The sequence below is a fragment of the Balaenoptera acutorostrata genome, chromosome 20 (genome assembly GCF_949987535.1).
Source record: "Balaenoptera acutorostrata chromosome 20, mBalAcu1.1, whole genome shotgun sequence".
Taxonomy (NCBI): Eukaryota; Metazoa; Chordata; class Mammalia; order Artiodactyla; family Balaenopteridae; genus Balaenoptera; species Balaenoptera acutorostrata.
Window position 1 is genome coordinate 58524268 of NC_080083.1, and position 18409 is coordinate 58542676.

Here is an 18409-nt window from a genome sequence, read left to right on the forward strand (position 1 = left end):
CCAAAAATAATAAATAAATTAAGTTAAATTTTAAAAATATTTATTTATTTATTTGGCTGCGCTGGGTCTTAGTTGCGGCATGCGGGATCTAGTTCCCCGACCAGGGATTGAACCTGGGCCCCCTGCACTGGGAGCTCAGAGTCTTAACCACTGGACCACCAGGGAGGTCCCCCAGCCTCATTTTATGAAAATGAAGTGTCCCTCTCTATTTAAAGGTGGGCAGGTGGAATGCTCAAAAGGAGAAATCATTTCAAAAATTTAAATTTTAAATGTAAATATTAGAGAACACTATTTGGAAAGATGGACAGAGGAAATAAAGGAAACGAACTCTGATAGGCTAAGTTTTAAGAAATGTGGGCTGTTCAAAGGCAGCCCGTCCCCTGTCTTGACTGGGCCTCTGGACCCTTACTGACCTTGACACCCTTTAAGAATGGAGCTGCCACTTCCGTGCCTTGCTTTGGTTCTTCTCTAGCAATTAGGATTTACTTTATCAGTCCCCGAGGCTGTAAGGAAGCCCTCAATCCCAAACCCTCTGAATACCCATCTCCATGTTGGCCCAACAACCCAGAACCGTGTTGCCGATGGCAAACCAGATTTTGGGTCTGCTCAGCTGTTCTAGAGCTGTTCTGTTCAAGATTGAGGAATGGGTTTCCTTGGTTGCAGAGATAGCCCCCAGCAACACGCCATGTGGCTGAGACGGGTGCCACCTTCCAGTCCTCAAGCCCTTGGAGCTGGGAGCAAGCAGAGGGGGTCGCGTGAAGGTGCAGGAGAGAAGGACAGTGAAACAGCTGTGGTCTGTTGCTTCCCAGAACGAGCCTGCGATAAACAGTACAGGGCCCATCCCCCTGGGAGAGCTGTTTAGGGGACTATTTTATTTTATTTTGTTTACTGATGAATCATTTATTCGAACAAGACAAAAACGTCTCCACATTGTTTCCTTTTATACGGAAAGTGGAACATTTCAAATATATTACTTTTTCTCTTTTCAACAGATCTTGTTTGAGTCTGGTCCCAGGAACTTCTTTTCATTCTAGGATTCACGTTTTAGTAACACACATGCACCCATTACAGCCAAAACAGCATACTGGAATTTCGGATAGTCATTCTTTATTATGGTGACAGTACCAACCTATGGTAAAAGCCCTCTGGCTCTCCCCACCACGTCCTTCTTTTCGAGCCAGTTCTCGCCTTCTTTGTATGAACCTCTATCATCAACTTTAATATTACCTCCTTTAGTCAGAAATTCGATGTCTCCATTCTCTTTTTCATGAACTTTGATTACTCTGTGTACTACTGGAATGTAGGAGACTACTTTAATCTGCAAAAAAGCGTTTAAATGGAAGCCAAAGTGAGTCTTCATCCAGTCTGAGCCTTTGCTCCACAAGTGTCTAGACTCCCAAGTTGGCAGTGCAACTGAGACTAAGCTAACTTTAGATAATCTTGAGAATGAACCCTGGAGACTCCTGTTCATCGAAAAAGGCTGTAAGAAGACATTCTTCCCCATCATGTACTGGCTGGTACTTAAAATGCACGAGACGAGCTGATGTAGGCATCCCGAGCCATGGAAATGGACTGGGGTGGGGTCGGCGGATGAAGGGAGGGCTTCTTTTATCTTGAAGACACTCTTTTGTGGAAGTGTGTTCACGGCTGAGAAGGAGAACTGTGATTCATTTTCTCGGTGGCCGAGCATCTCAGCTTCCCCCAAAATGTTCAACCTAAGATTTGCATTAGGAAGCGTGGCGGCAGGTGGGGAAGGCCTATGGAAACACTGTCCTTGATGAGAATCAATTTAAAAATTATTTGGAGCGATTTTTCTGCAAAGAAGTTGTCTTGTTTTTCTTATACAAAATTATTGCTGTGAGCAGGACCTGCACTTTAGGTTGGTTGACTAGTGGAGATGATCACCCTTTTGCCAACCCTATTTTTTTTTTTTTTTTTTTTTTTTTTTTTTAATTTTGAGGTGTTATTGCAGGGACAGCTGGCCGGGGCTAGGTGTGCAGTGTGTGACCTGGCACGGAATCCTCCAGGTGACAAATGACTGCAGGCACAGTGTCCCTCTCCCCTACCAGAAAAAAATGACTCAATATCCTTAGACTTCAAATGAGTTAGTCAGATTCTAGTTCTCTTCCTCAGCTGAAAGCCTTGGAGAATCTCTGCATTGGAGGTCTTGCCCAAAAGATACAGAAGGTGCGTTGTGTGTGCACGTGAGTGTGTTACACGTCCACCTCCTATGTGTGTGCATGCATGTCATGGGCACATGTATGAATGTGTCCTTCACGTGTACGTGCATCACACGTGTGTGCACGCGCTCCGTTGCGTCACCTGTGTGTGTCTGAGCGCACCCAGTGCAGCGAAGTTACCAGGTGAGCTGAACTTGAGAGCCTTGGAAGACAGTCCATTTCTCCGGAGTAGTGGGATTCTGATTAACGTTAAGAAAACAGCTAAGCCTTCGTTTTGTTATTTGAGAACCATTTGGGGTTCTTGTTAAAAAACAATATCCATTGGGCTTCCCTGGTGGCACAGTGGTTGAGAATCTGCCTGCCAATGCAGGGGACACGGGTTCGAGCCCTGGTCTGGGAAGATCCCACGTGCCGCGGAGCAACTAGGCCCGTGAGCCACAACTACTGAGCCTGCGCGTCTGGAGCCTGTGCTCCGCAACAAGAGAGGCCGCGATAGTGAGAGGCCCGCGCACCGCGATGAAGAGTGGCCCCCGCTTGCCGCAACTAGAGAAAGCCCTCGCACAGAAACGAAGACCCAACACAGCCATAAATAAATAAATAAATAAATTTATAAAAACAAAAACAACAACAAAAAAACCCAATATCCGTGAGAAAAAATATCAGCTCTCTCAGGAATGACTATGTTCCTGGCCTGGAGGATGAGGAGCCGCAAAGGAACTGATACCCAGCCGTCGGCCAGGTTGGGGGTGCAGGACACACTGTCCAGGAGGGCGTCGCTGCTCCTTTGTGGTATCTGGCGCCACTACGGGTAGTCCTGCTAATGGTGGCTCTTCTTTTGAGACCCGCAGTCTTCTCTCAGGGGCCCCGTACCGGCTACCTTGTAAGCTGTTCTTTGTAAGGACCTGGGACCACTGTGCCTTCTGCGTCCGGGCTACAATAGCCTTATCTGGTAGCTCACAGCACGCCCCTCTTTCTCTCTTCGGTCACTGCCACTGCCAAGGGACCTTCTCTACTGCTTAAGCGATTGGAGGTCCCATCTCTGAATAACTGGAGCGGGTAAAGCCCTGGCAAGTCATTTCAGATTTCTTTTTAGGTGGGCCTTGCATCCCATTCCTCGACAGGCTTTTCGAAAAGGTTGGGGCGATTCTATCTCTAACCAGTACATTCGTTTTCTGCTTCCAGCCCTTGTGGGATCAGGGTCACAGATAAGCCCCCTCTCCGGACCAGACACGTATCCTGGCAAAGAGGTCTTTTCCTCCCCCGAGTCTGGCCCTTCAGTGATGCCAGGAGAGGAGAGAGATGAAAAAAATAAAGCCTCTCCTTCTCCATGAAAACTCCCTCTCTGCCCACCTGAACTTGAGCCTCCGTGTCATCAGCTTTCTCATGCTGAATGTCTTTGTCCAACGGGAGCAGACGTTCATGGAGCCCAGTGATGAAGCTACAGCGTTTCCTTTAATGATATTATACTCACTTGCAATCTTAGGAGACTCGATCATGTTTTCTATTCAAGTTGGTTAAGTCTTGGTTAATATTTACTCTGTTTTTAAGCCTAGTTCAGATACCTACAACCCGACACGTCTAAACGAGGAAACTAGGTGCCCAGCCTGTGTTCAGTCACTGCCAAGTTAAAGGAAAGGGTGGGCAGTCAGTGCAATTGGCAGTGGGAGTGGCAGGTGTGAAAGCTTGGCCTTGAGCTGTTATTCTCAGCCCTGATGGTCTGCCGACTTGGGTAACTGCTATAAAAGCTTTTCAGCTGTAAGCAGAATACAGTCCCTGGTGCCTACTTTCTAGATGAGCTGCTAGGAAAAAAAAAAAAAAAAAAAAAAATTAGAGGCTTTGCCTATAAGAATGTTCCCAGAAATTCACATATGAGAAGCAAAACAACTACTTAGGTGAAGGTTTGCTTTGCCAGAACGTTTGACAGGAAATTTGGTGTTTTTGAATCTGGCAAAAAATATGGATTAGACAAGTGGCTGATTATAAGTTATTACTTACAAGCCCAAACGCTTGGTCCGCTGAATATTGTGATTTTTTTGTGGTGATGCATGTTTCAGAAACACTCACCAGACCTTCTGCATCATGTAAGGAACCTTTTGAAGGTTCTCTCCCACCTTTCTTCAACAAGGCCAAAGTTCGTTTCTGTCTTTCATTGTAACTTGACGGTCTTGGTTGGACAGCCGCATCTGGGGCTGATTACGAACATCTATCTTGACAGCCACCTACTTGCTACCTTTGTCAATGACTGGGCTGTACGCTTTTCCAGCACGAGGCTCCTATTTAGGGCAGCTGGGGCCGAAAGCTTCAATACCTGTATTCTGTCTTGGAGGAGAGGATGAATCTGTGTAAGCAGACCCCAGCTCACTGCCAGCTCTGAAGTCCCAGCCACCAGCCTACATTTTCTTCTCTGCCTACCACTTATGAGAGATAAATAAGTTTATGCAAAAACAAAAAGAGGTACAATTATAAGATGACACTGTAGGGAAAGTTGTTACACAAAAATGCATGCAATAAACTATTATATATAGGATGGATAAACAACAAGGTCCTACTGTATAGCACAGAGAACTTATTCAATATCCTATGATAAACCATAATGGAAAAGAATATAAAAAATAATATATATAACTGAATCACTTTGCTGTATAGCAGAAATTAATAAGACTTTGTAAATTAACTATATTTCAATTAAAAAAATTTTTAAATGCATGCAGCAAAATCACACATCGTTACTCAAGATCAGCTACAAGTTCAACTCAGAACTGCCTAGCAGTCACAACTAATGGAGCGTGACTCCTCCTTCTCTTTTCTTCTTCATAAAAACAAGCAAAAGAAAGAAATGCAGCGTCCTTCTATCCTCCAGTGTCCTTGTCCTCATGTCCTCTTAGACTGTCCCAAGCTATGGCATGAACCTCACCAAAGTTCCGACCCCATGTCCAGTATTACTCAGCTCTCTGTGTTACTGAAACACAAGCTAACATCATTCCACACAGGCCCTAATGTCCTATCATCTCTCCTGATACCTTTCTCACTACCTCCGCTTAGGTTTAATCAGCTCTTCACCACCCATGTGAATGGAAGGTAAGTAGTAGCTTGCATAACCCAAATGCTCAGATACCCTAAAATCAATGGAGTACATCACTTTTTATTCTCTCCTGGCATCCAGCAGATCTGTCTTCATAATTACATGTTGCGTGGAGGCTAGGATTAAATTTTGGAACTAAAATGGTGTTAACATTTAAATGAAAATGTGTATCCCCTCTTTTGAAGAAAAGAAGTCAACCGGAGAGCCAATCATCCTAGAGAGAGATAGTTCACAAAGTGGAGAATACCTCCTCATAAAGTAAAAACCTGACTTCTTATTTGGACAGAATTATAACATCAGGCTGAAAGGCCCCGTCGTATAGCCTTAGGATGATCATTCTGCTGCTGAATACCCGCCATCTACCTGCGTATGTGTTTTAAGACTTTAGATGGCTGCTTTGGACCCTGGCCTCCTTGCAGGCAGTTTCTCTGACTGCAGGGGCAGGAGTGCTATACAACTAGTCTATCTGTCTTGAAATTATTTCTACAGATTCTTGGTCCCTTGGAATCACTTCTCTAAGTAAATGTCAGCGTTTATGCAAAGACCCAGGAACATCACATATTACAATAATGGTAAAGTTGGGTTTAAAGCATTTCATTGCAAATCTTTGCTTGTTTTTATGAAAGAGGAGAAGGGAGGAGGAGGAGGGGGAGACACTCTCCATTAGTTGTGGCTGTTAAGAGGTCCTGAGCTGACCTTGCAGCTGACCTTTCTTTTGGTAACCTTGTGGGATTTTACTGAATGCATTTTTTTTGGCATGTGGCATCTTAGTTCCCCGACCAGGGATTGAACCTACGCCGCCTGCAGTGGAAGCGTGGAGTCTTAACCACTGGACTGCCAGGGAAGTCCCTACGGCATGCGTTTTGTGTAACAACTTTCCAGATAGTCTCATCTTACAATTGTACCTCTTTTTATTTTTTTTATTTTTTGGGGGGGGGATTTTTTTTTTTTATTCAAGCAGAAAGTCACAAAAATTATAATCATCCTCATCAGTTCACTCAGTCCCATGTAATTAATTTTTTTTTCATCTTGATCTTCTGTTAGCACTTTTATGAATTCATCAGTTTTCCACTAGAGCCTCTTTTTATTTTTGCATGGATTTATCTATCATTACTTATTGAACATATTTCCTGGGCCACAGTGCTTTTGGGAATGAGGTGGCATGAATTACATAGGCAGATAGAAGAAAAGCAGCACCATAGCCACAGGTGGAGCTCTTAGTCTTTCTAACTGTCAGGCAGCCCTTGCTTAGGGAGCCAGAAGAGGCAAGCTCACTCCTAAATATGGTATAATTGATACGTGAGACACAAAGAGTGAGGCTTTCTTACAAACGTAGAGACGATGGCATCCTTGCAAACACCCGAGTGTGTATTTCTTTGTACTCTGGAAATTGTGATCAGCCAATGAAATGGGCATCATCTCTTTTCTTATTGCTTGTATACAAGCCCATCTACAATTTCAGGGACAGAAAAACGTCACTGACGGTGTGAAGTGCCCGTCTGTAACAGTGCTTGAGGAGTAGCTCAGGGAATCCGTGGATTAAAGGTCGATGTTTAGTGTGTCTGTTGTGGGTGAGCAAGGTGGCATGGCCATACCTGTGAGGGATGGGGCTCCCTCCAATGCTCACACCTACACACCCCTACATGCTGCATATTTATTGGCTGTTGCGTACGGTGATGTTTTAGGAACAATGTCCTCGGGCCTTTCTCGTGCACTGTGATTTTCTTAGCGCCCAGCTTTGTATCCAGTTCTTAAAAAGCCGCTTTAAGGGGTTGTTGAATTACATTTCCATTTTCTTTCATTGGAAAGCCATGTCTGGCATTAAAAAAAAAAAACGTTTCATGGTTTCTCATGAAGGTGCAATTTTGCTTCGTTCTTATTCATTTATTTCACAGTGGGGAGAATAAAACTGTTTCCCTACAAGAATTATGGTCCATGTTTTGCCTTTCATGTTAGTGATTTCCACCCAACCCCACTCCCCTCCACGGCTCCCTAAGAAAAATTAAAGCAATTTGAGAAGAAAAAAAATGCAATCTTATAACAAAGCAGGCCTTGTCTTGATAAATACGGTGATCGATGACCACAACCATTTTAAGTCCTTTTGGGGAGATGAATAATTCTTTGATTATGTCTAAGAAGAGAGAACACATGAATTTATGTTCTGGGTCCTCAAATACCTTCTCCCTCTCCCTTTTTACTTCGATCTAACTTGCCTGAAGTTAATGAAGCAAATACCCAGGGGCAGAGGCAGGTTTTGTGAGGCTGGAAGCTTATACAATTTAAGACCTTTTTAAGGAAAAGAATACAAAACTATCTTACTTTTACTTTTTTTTTTTTTTTTTTACAAAAACATATGGCCATGTGAACATACTGCCAAAGCAAGAGAGATCCCTGAAGCTTAAACTTTATTGGCTTCATGGTAAGTCCATTCCTGCGGGTACCATATTGAAATAAACGTCCACCTATACTATGCACGTTTGAACTTGCTACTTGTGTACATGAACTCGGGAAACGTAGGTCATGACTATACAGGGACTAGATAGGAACAGGCAAGTATAAATATAAGACCACAAGATTACATATTGGGTTTTAAACACACAAACACACAGATAGGGTTTTCTCTTTTTGTTGAACTTCAGCGTCTCCAAAGATCACCTCTCCAGACTCTGAATTGTCTGCCTGCATTTAAATGTTCACTTTAAGGGGGAGGTAATCAATTTAATACATTATCATTCACTCAGACAAACCGACTCAAATGCCATTCTCTGAAGTGGACTCATGCTGAGCAATTCCGTATTCTAGAAGCCAGGTGATGGGTGAGGGAGGGAAAGGGGGTGGGGTGGGGAGCACACGGCCGGTTGGCAGAGCTTGGCGTTTGATTGATTGATTTTTCAGGCAGTTCAGATACTGGTCTGGAGGTCTCCATTGAGGAGGGTCCTCTGGGTCTCCGTGGTCTCATTCAGCCGGGATTTGTCCTGCTTACTGTCACTTCGTTCCCCGTCGTCTGTGCCGCTCACCTTGACCAGGCAGAGGACATTCTGGAAGCTCTTCTTGAAGTTGTCAGACAAGAAGGCATACAGGATAGGGTTGGCACAGCTGTTAGCATAGGTGAGGACCACCACAAAGTCAAACATGCCCTTAAGAGCCGGGGTGGGACTGATGGCCACAGACACCGAAGAGACATTGAAGATGTAGAAGGGGAGCCAGCAGAAAATGAAGACAGCCACCACAATGGACACCATCCGGGTGACCTTCTTCTCAGACTTTTTCCTCTTGGAGGAACCCACTCGGATTCCAGAGGACTTCACCTTGATGATAATGAACAGGTAGCAAAGACAGATGATGGTGAGGGGCACCAGGAACCCCAAGATGAAGGCGTAGATGATGAAGCCTGTGTACCATGCCCCAGATTCGCCTGGCCAGTTGATGGTGCAGCTGCTTCTCCCCCATTGGTTGCTCCGAAGGCCAGCATATATCATGATAGGCAAGATGACCAGCAGAGAGACCCCCCACACAGCCACGTTGATCATCTTGGCTGTCCGGGGTCTCCTCCACTTGGCCGACTTGATGGGGTGGACCACAGCCAGGTATCGGTCAATGCTCATGACTGTCAAGCAGAAGATGCTGGTGAACTGATTGATGCCATCCACAGTCATGACCACCCGGCAGATGGCCTTGCCAAAGGGCCAGTGGACCAGAGCCACCTGCATGGCCAGGAAGGGCAGACCCAGCATGAAGAGTTCGTCTGCGATGGCCAGGTTGAGGATGTAAATGTTGGTGATGGTCTTCATCTTGGCATAGCGGAGGATGACATAAATGACAAGTGTGTTGCCACACAACCCAACGATGCAGACCACAAAATATATGAAGGTGAGGACTGCATTGCTGGTCAGGTCATAGTATGGCTCTGTTTGGTTTGAAATGTTGGCTGTAGCCACGGAGCCATTGAGGTCGAATGGAGAGGAAAGCCAAGGTTGGGTCCCATTGAGTAGTTCATATGCCAGATCCATGGCTGCCTGACAGTCTTAGGCTAGTTCCAACCAGCCAAAGATCTTATTCTCCCCTTCATGGGTCCTGGAGGCAAAGGATCCACTGTGACATCTGCAAGGAAAAAAGGAAAATTGATTCATCAATCAGAGGCTACTTAAGTTCTCACCAGCTTTCCGTGTTTCTGGTTTGCCCTCTCAGATGCTCTTCAATTGGAAAGTGTGTTATCTTTCACATCAACGTGAGCCTACCAGCCCATTCTCATGAGCGTGCAGGCTTTTTGAGTTGTTTTTCCACTGGGGGGAAAGGGTTTGAGTTAAGTCATCAGAGTTTATCTTGTCACCTTTGGTGATGCACACGTGGGAGTTGGCGGTGGCTGCAACACAGCGATTCCTAAGAAGCCAACTGGTCCGAACTGTAAAAAGGCAGAGCTTGGAGAGCTCTGACCTCAGAGGAGTCTGACGCCGGCATTCCTGGCCTTTTCCCCTTGAGGAAATCTGTGTTGGCTTGTCGACTGCTTTGGAGTCTTTCCATTCTGAAAATCCCATCGTGGAAAAATCCCAGACTTTAGAGGTGAAAAAAACCTAGGGTTCACCCATGGAGCCCACGTGACCCCGTGCCCGGCACTTAACCGCCCTGACTCTCACTTGTTACAGTGGAGGTGTCATGAAGGCGAAGCGGTGCAGTGGAGGTGAAAATGCCCAGCACTCTGCTGGCTTCATCATCAGAACTCTAAAAAATTTTATCTTTTCTCCCTTTTTCATCTACCATTTTACTTATTTCTAATTTATTGAAAGCTGCCTACACGATGAACCAATTTATAGTCTTAAATATTAAAAATAAAGATCTGGCTTGCTTTTATTTTTCAAATGTATGCTGTAGTTGAGTTTTGTTTCTTCCATTTTTGTTTCTCATTACTCCGTGCTTGACCTCCTCATGCCTCGGAGAGTCCTTTCCCAAGTCCCTCGGCAGGATGCTTATCTTTTCACACCCCAGAGAATTTGCCTGTGATCCCCTGATTAAGCATGAAAACAGGAGCCGGTGTGAGGGAGGAAGGCTCAGTCACAGAAGTGAATTCCAAGCACGGATGTCGCTCGTTCACATCCGCTGTCCCCTTGACCTTCCCAACCATCCGATGAGGTGGGGATAATTATCCCCATTTTACAGATGAGGAAACTGAGGCTTAGAGAGTTTAGGGAACTTGTTCCCATTCCCTTGTACCTCATTGGTGGAGCTGGGATTTGAACACAGGACACCCAAGTCTTCTGCACTTTTCACAGCATCACAGCTGCCGCTCAGTGGACTGGAAAACTATTGGCTGTTAACTGGGCTTTGTTTTGAGGCAGCTGACCCCTGTTTTACCTCCGTGCCGAGAAAATAATTGTAACACTGTTGGCTTGGCCTAAGATATAGAACAATAGCTCATCACATAATTAAATGATTTATCTACGGTCATTCAGAAAACATCACTGGGGTGCTTCTTTGTTCTGGATACCAGGGATACAGGAGTGAACAAGATATGGAGGTGACAACTTAGGAGGGGAGACAGGAAGGATGGCAACTCTTACAGGGTGTGAATTGCACGGAGATACGAACAAAGGATTTAAGAACGCGTTTCTCTGCTGGGGGATTCAGAGGAGGCTTCACATGAGGAATGTTTGAGCTGGGTCTTGCATACATGAAGCACGAAGCCAGCAGGGCAGGTAAGAGGTCATTCTGGGAAGAGGGAGGCTGGAAAAGGGGTGATGTGCTGAGCTCATAGCGGGAGTAGTTCACTTGGCGGACACATTTCCTCTGAGCAGGGCGCTTTTCCTGCTGCCTCAGTGAAGACTGGAGATAGCTCCTTTCTGCTTGGAGAGGCTGCTGATGCGTTATAGGGGACTTAGCCAGCAACAAATGCCTCAGGATGCTTGCCCACCTTTGCCTCTGGTTCATTCTGCACTGCCAAGCGCATTGCTTATCCTTTCTGTGCTGATTTCCCCGCTACACAACTGCCTGTAAAGTGGGGTCTGGGCTTTGTGGCTGATCTTTCTGCAGAGTGCTTTGGGGACCCAGGATTCAATGTCTGCACTGGGTAAAAAGCATAAACTGGCAGCTGTTAAAAACAAGCTGTGAAGAAACCATCTTTGGCATGCCTGGGTTAACACAGGTTGTTTCCAATATCATTTCTATCTGTTTTGTTAGTTACTTTAATTCTTCTGACCCAGAATCTTATTTAAGGCGCCTGTATTGGAGTATACACTAATCACTAGCATTTCCAGGGTCCCATCTATGTGATGTGCAAGGTCACACTCCTATGTCTGGGTAAAACTGAAGACCTCTGGGCTGCAGAAGCCCTGTGTAGAGCTTTGGGGATAGGGGTGATGATGCAGGCAGGTGAGGGTGGGTTGGTTGAATGCTGACCTCCAGCCCTGACTCTGCCTTTTCGGCTAGAGTCTCACACAATGGGATGGAATTCCATAGGGTCTTTTTTTTTTTTTTTTTTTTTTTGAAATTAGGCTGAGAAGCAGCATTCTCCACTTTTGAGAGAGGTAGCAACAGACGGAGTTCAGAGCTTGGTGAAGGTGGCAGAGATGGTAAGCTGGGGAACCAGTCCGGAGTGAGAAGGCTCCTCCAAAGAAGAAATGAGTTTGAATCACAGTGAATTTTATTGCGTCAACAACGAAGTCAGCTGCCTAAGGTCTCTGAGCGACTTTGCTTCATTTGTTTCTCATTGAAAGTGGAGTCCAATGCCAGGCATCATTAGTTGCTGGATTGTGGTTAAATGCACCAGGAAGTTTGGTTTTTCTGCTTTATTTTTTCCAGCCTAAGAATTGTTAGATACTGGAAATGCCTGGTTGTTGGTTTCCTCTGAGACTGACTCCAGCTCTGTTGGAGAGGAGGGTGAGAATGGGCTAGAGCATCCCCTCCCCTCCCAGAGGGGCTGTGGTTCCCAGCCTAAGAGTGTTGGGATGGGGACCACGCATCCGGGGTGATCCTAAATCCTGCTCAGCTTCAGTTTTCCCTTCTCCCAGCATCTTTCCCTCCATTCAGGCCCCACCCCACTTCCCTTGGGCCTCCTAAACCCCAGTGGGTCTCCGGGCGGCTGGAGCGTGAGCCCCACAGGTGGGGGGAGACTCATTAGCCAGGTGCGGGCCACCGAGGTGCTGGTGCGCCTAGGAAAAGCCGAGGCAGCGCTGGCCGAAGGGCAGTGGGGAGAGGTGAGACTCCGGACCGCCCAGCTGGCTCTCCAGGCGGGCACAGAAAATCCGCCTCTGCGCCATCCACCTCTCTGGCCATCAGACCCAAGGGTTTCCTGAAGGATTCCCTGCTATTTCCAGGAGGAGGAGATTAAAGATTGTCCTGCCAGCACCCTCGTCTCTGAAGGCAGAGAGGGGCCGGGGCATCAGGGACGGCTGGGAGCGGGCGACAGCCGCTTGGGGATTTGGCCGCCGGCTCGCGGGCGCAGGCCACTCAGAGATTCGGTCTCTCCAAACCTAGGCATCCTGTTCTCTCCGCCCGGGCGCTGGGGAGCAGACCCTACACCGCTCGGGATCCGTGTCCCAGGCCCGGCGAGAAAGAACAAGGGAGAAACCCCTTTTTTTTCCTGCTCCGCCGCCTCCCACTCACAGGCTCGGATCCCGGGTGCGCGCCCGCAGGAGCCCCGGCGGTGTCCCCCCCGGCCTCGCTCTCCTCGCGTCCGGGCTCTTTTGCGGGCGGATGAGAGAGAAACTGTCGCCGTCGAAGCTGCCACCTGGACACTCGGCTGGGGGACAGGACTGCACAAGGGCGCACGCCACGCACACCCGCATGCAGCTGTGCGGACACGTCCGTTCCAGCACACACGACCCACGGCGCCCCACTCACGCCGGGACACCCGCTGTCGTTCATTCCCACCAAAATCACCCCCGAAAACACGAGGGTGGAGAACCACGCACCGGGACCTACACTCGGGCACACCGACGCGCGCACCCCCCATGCAGCGCAGATGCACCCAGGTGCCCAAGTGCTTGTCTCTCTCTCATACACACACACACACACACACACACACACACACACACGCACTCCCACACAGCTCACCTTTGCTTTTCCGCTGCAATCCGCCAGCTCGGCTCGCCGGCACCCAGCGGCCGTCCCCAACCCAGCCGGGCGCGCAGCCGCTTGTCCAGAGCTGCCTGCTCCGCTCGCGAGTCGCACCGCCGAGAGCCCGCTGGGCCCGCAGATCCCGGGCGCCGAGCCGCGGACTGAGGCGGGCGCGGGTGACGGAGCGCGCGCGCGCGCGGGTGGCTGCGCCGCCTGGACTGGCCGTGCCGAGCGCGGGCCCCTCGGCTCATTTCCCCACGCCCCCCGATTACGTCACGGCAGCTCGCTCCGCCCCCCCGGTCCTGTGGGCGGACAGGGGTGAGCCGCGCGGAGAATCCTGCGGGGGTCTCCGGGCGGAGGTCGCGGGCGCCGGGGGTAGAGGGGGACGCGCGTGCGGGGCGCGAAGGGTCGAGCGATTTCGGCCTCCCCAAGACCCGTGGCAGGGACACGCGCTGTCTTCCGTTCGCTTTCACAGTCTGTTCTGTTTCACCCAGCCTATTCCAGGCAGTTGGAGTGGCGCCGGGCGACCCACACTCGCTCCGCGACCCCTGCCGTCTCTGCATTCGGACAAGTTTGCAAAGCAGTGGGTCATCCCCGGGCGCAGGGCCAGGGGAAGGAGCGGGAGAAAACGGATCCGGGAAAGGCCCTTCTCCATGCAGTGACCAACGCCCCTCCGCACAGGGTGTGAGCCCGCTCTCGGGTTCCAAAATTCAGGTGCGGGAGCGGTCAGAGGCCCAGCAAGGGAGCGTCTCATCCCAGCTCTCCCGGCTTTCCACAGCTTGGAGACGCAGTGGCCGTGCAGCCAGTCCCCTACCATAACCTTGACCGTGGGCACCTGCTGGTCTGACTCGGCACAGCCCCTCCTCTTCCCTGCTGTGAGGGAGCAAATGCCTACAAATGTGCATGAAGTAGGTTTTGTGTCGCGTACAGGTAGAGCTGTTTATTTTTTGACTGTGATGATTCAGCTTCTGTTCCAAGTTTAATGTCATAATTGGTCCTGCAGCCTCTCCTTCCTCACCCTCCTGCAAGTACACACACACACACACACACACACACACACACACACACACACACACTCACCATCCTGAGTACAGTATTAGAAGATGGGAAAACAGAAAGCAAACGCCAGCTACAGTTTTCCTCTGTGGGCTGAGCTGGCTCTGACGGTGCTGTTATCTGATTTGCAATCCACCAGTGAAAGTTACAGGAGGCTGGTTAGCAGGTGCGGTGAGCCCTAGAGGTGGGTGAGTGGCCTGGGAAGTTGGAACCACCAGGTAAGGTAGCAATCAACTGCTAGTTTCTATCTGGGCCAGGCTGTGTCTTGGGGTACCCACCGCGAGGGTGGAAATCAAGGGTTATCATTGGATGTGTCTCTTTCTGAGATGTCAGTCCTAATGGGGCTTGAATCGTTATCCGGGTAGCTCGACAGAATAGGGGTGCCCCTGCTCACCACCAGCTGGAAGAGGGAGGGGTGGTCATAGTACCAGGAGACACAGTGGAATTGAGCTCAAGAGAACCCTGCATGCTCGAGGGGGGGGTCGGGGGGGGGCAGAGCTGCTGCAATAGCACCTGTTGCAACTTCTAGTTTAAAACCAATGACCCAGGGCTTCCCTGGTGGCGCAGCGGTTGAGAATCTGCCTGCCAATGCAGGGGACACGGGTTCGAGCCCTGGTCCGGGAAGATCCCACATGCCGCCGAGCAACTAAGCCCGTGCGCCACAACTGCTGAGCCTGCGCTCTAGAGCCTGTGAGCCACAACTACTGAGCCCGCGGGCCACGACTACTGAGCCTGTGCGCCACAACTACTGAAGCCTGCGGGCCTAGAACCTGTGCTCCGCAACAAGAGAAGCCACCACAATGAGAAGCCCGCGCACCGCAATGAAGAGTAGCCCCCGCTCGCTGCAACTAGAGAAAGCCCGCGTGCAGCAATGAAGACCCAACGCAGCCAAAAATAAATGAACAAAAAATAAATACATTTTTTAAAAAATTAAAAAAAAAACCAACAAAAACCAATGACCCAACTGGTTTCCAGGAAAAGAGGAAGAAAAAGAAGATCCAGGAAATGCCTATTCCAGTCTCAGATTCCTTTCCCGGGAACCATGTTATCTTTTCAAAGGTCTTGAGCTGTTGGTGCCAAACTCCTGTGTCATTTTTTTGAAAAAGAATCGGTTTTCTAACCTATACAAGAAATAAACCAGTGGCTCTCAATGTCCCCCTTCCCGTCCCCTCCCAACCCTCAGGGTAAGCCTGATGGAACAGTGCTTTTTTTTTAGTTTTATATAAATACTACCAGCAAACGCAGACTGCCCCGATGGACCAGCTGAATAACCATCTCCCTTCAGGGCAGCTGGCTGGGGCGATTAGTAGGCTTCTTGGTTGCAACCTCAGGGGTTTCCCGGGTGAAATTCAAAACTGCCTCCCCTGGACACGGAGGGCAAGAAGAGACGGAAGAAAGGCAGCCACTGAAGATTGGTGGGTGGCAGTTTTAAGAAGCAGGAAAGTCACCCATGAGGCTTATCTTGGGTGCTGCAAAATACATAGATCTCTGCGCCCGCCCTCCAAAACCTTAGAAGTTTATATAGAGGTCTTAAGGGGGCTCAGTCATGTATTCAGTCCGGATGGTCTCGACAACACATTGCTTTGAAGGCTTTGAGATGGTTCCTAGCGAGGGAATGTACATTCCAAGGACAGGGGAGGGGGCACCGAGCCTCAGATTGCCCTGGTCCGGCTCTCAGGTCAACCGGCTGTCATGTCTTCTCCATGACCTCCTCCAACAATGCTCTTTATCTCGGATGATCTGATCCAGTGAAATCCCCCTTCGCTGTCCTTTCCTTGTGAAGCCTCCTCTTCCCCCGCTTCCCCATAAGGCAGGTGGGGTGAGTCCAGCCTAGAAAAAGTACTGGCCCGATCCATCCAGCTCAGGCACGCCTGTCTCCACTGCAGGGCTGGGTGAGTGGGGTCTGAACAACCTTGACCTTGACAGCAGGAACTGTGTAATCTAGAACAATTGTTGATTTTGTCCGGATAAGGGAGGCTTCCCTCTCCTGGCTTTGAATGCCTTGAGAGAGCTGTTTGATCTTGCTGCCACCTGCACTTGGCGGCTACCCTCAGGTTCCGGTCCCTCTTTGAGTCCTGATGGCTATTCTTTGGACTTCCCCTGCATCTGCCGAATGAAGTCTGCACTGCCACCGATGGGGCTGCCTCCCGTTCCTCTGCAGTTTGCTGAGCAACTAAGTAACCCAACCTTGAGTCAGAAAAATAGAAGGGTTGGAGAGGAGATAACCTCCACCCTGGCTTGTCTGATATCTTTAAAGCAATTAAATAATACCTTTCCCTCATTCAGCACTTATCGGAGAGACAATAGACAGCAGGAAATTAAGAACAGGAGCAGGACCAAGGACCGGGCCAGTGCTCTGCCTGTAACATGGGGAGGTGCCGCTGAGTTCAACCTTTTGGTGAGAAGTTCACAGCCCAGGGGCTCTGATCTGAATACAGAAGTCCCAAGTAGGTCATTGTGGCTCTTAGCGGTGTAATAAATTAAATGGGGGAGGAATCGTGACCCTGCAATCAGTTTAGTGGAAGTAAGTCTTGCAGTTAAGCCTAGAGGAAAGCAGGAGGGTCCTGGGAGGAGGCTTGGACCCGGTTGGGAGAGGTGGGTGCCCATCCACACATCCAGGGTGGTTTTTACTGTCTCCATGGCAACGCCAAGGAGGAGGCTCGTCGCTTCTGTAGAGGTGGGAAGGGCAGCGCTCCTGTTGTGGAGAACGTACAGATGTGCAGAGGAAGGGACGGTCCCCTGCGTGTTGCTCACGTTACCTGGACTTCCTGGGATACTCCTGTTTTCAGCTGTTCTGTCCCTTGTCACCCACAAACCATGTGCCTTTTACCAAAATTGAGATGTCAGCTTCCACATTCTGTCTCTGAGGCTGCATCTGGTACCCAGTGGCACGAAAAACCCTTTCTGACATCATGGGTCCTGACGGTTAGTTTGGAAAATATGACATATGGTCACCAGAACTCTTTTAAAACTCTGACCGTTTGGCATGGTGGGTTGAACAGTCTCTTTAGATACAGAAGGGGTTAACGTGGGCCCTTTCATCCCGTCTCTCTTCCCCACCCCTTGGCAGGTAGGAGTTTGGCTGGACACTCACCATTTTTCTCTATGAGATTCCTCAATCCATAGGGAATGCAATGGCTGAGTGAGTGAGCAGACGTCAGAACCTCTCTGAAAACCACCCCTAATAAGTCTAGACTCAGGGATCATGGTTAGAAGACAGTATGGTTTAGATAGTGTTCCTTTTTCTTTGCCCTCCCCCACTGGGGCAGAACTGCACATCAACATAGAATCCTGGATCGAGAAGGGACCTTAGAAATGCTCAAGTGTATAGCCCACGTTCCATCAGAATACAGGTAAATAGATACCAGGCTCAGAGAGGCCCGGTGACTTACCCAAGGTCACCCAGCTAGAGAGTGGCAAAGTCATGTCGAATCAGCTCTTCTGGATCCCAGGCGCCTGCCTCTCCCATGGGGACACGACCCTGCACATGAGTGTGGGAAAGCTGGAGGAGGGGGTTCCCAGCTCTCCCCACCGTCTGACCCAGCACTTTCTTCCATCCATATCCTTTTCCTGGTAACCAAATCCCTGTAGCTCTCACCCTGGCCTAGATCCTTTTTTTCAGCCCCTTGGCGACATAGTTGGAAAACACGTGGCCATCCCCCTCTGGGGTTTTTCCCAGCACGTGCTGCCTATTGCACAGATTCTGCCAGATGCTCTGTAGGAAAAGAGCACGAGCCTGGGAAGCACTGCATGTCCGCTCCTTCTCTTAAAGCTCCCCCCTCCCCACCCCTGTGCTTATTAATAACACTCACGGGTAATGTTTATTAAGGACCCATTATGTGCATGGTGGGGACTGAGCTTTCCACACATCCATCATTTCATTTAATCTTCTCAACCTTTGAGGTCCATACCATTATTATTAATAATATTGTTATTTTGAGAAGTCTTTTCATGAAGAAACCTATTTATCTTCAGCCCAGTGTTTTCCCAATTTATTTTGCCGTGGGGAATCTTCCCTGTGAATAATTTTGAACACTTGTTG

The 18409-nt window shown here is 48.9% G+C and overlaps 2 protein-coding genes across 5 annotated transcripts in view; one reads left to right on the plus strand and one right to left on the minus strand.

Annotated features, from left to right (window-relative positions):
• Positions 1-18409, plus strand: part of SLC39A11 (solute carrier family 39 member 11) — a 426195-nt gene that overhangs the window by 14881 nt on the left and 392905 nt on the right. The window lies entirely within an intron of this gene.
• On the minus strand, positions 7667-13512 carry SSTR2 (somatostatin receptor 2). The gene is made up of 2 exons (XM_057535254.1): positions 13309-13512; positions 7667-9363 (listed from the first exon to the last, which is right to left on the minus strand). Exon 2 carries the CDS (start codon positions 9270-9272, stop codon positions 8163-8165), a length of 1110 nt encoding a protein of 369 aa, XP_057391237.1. The 5' UTR covers positions 9273-9363; positions 13309-13512; the 3' UTR covers positions 7667-8162.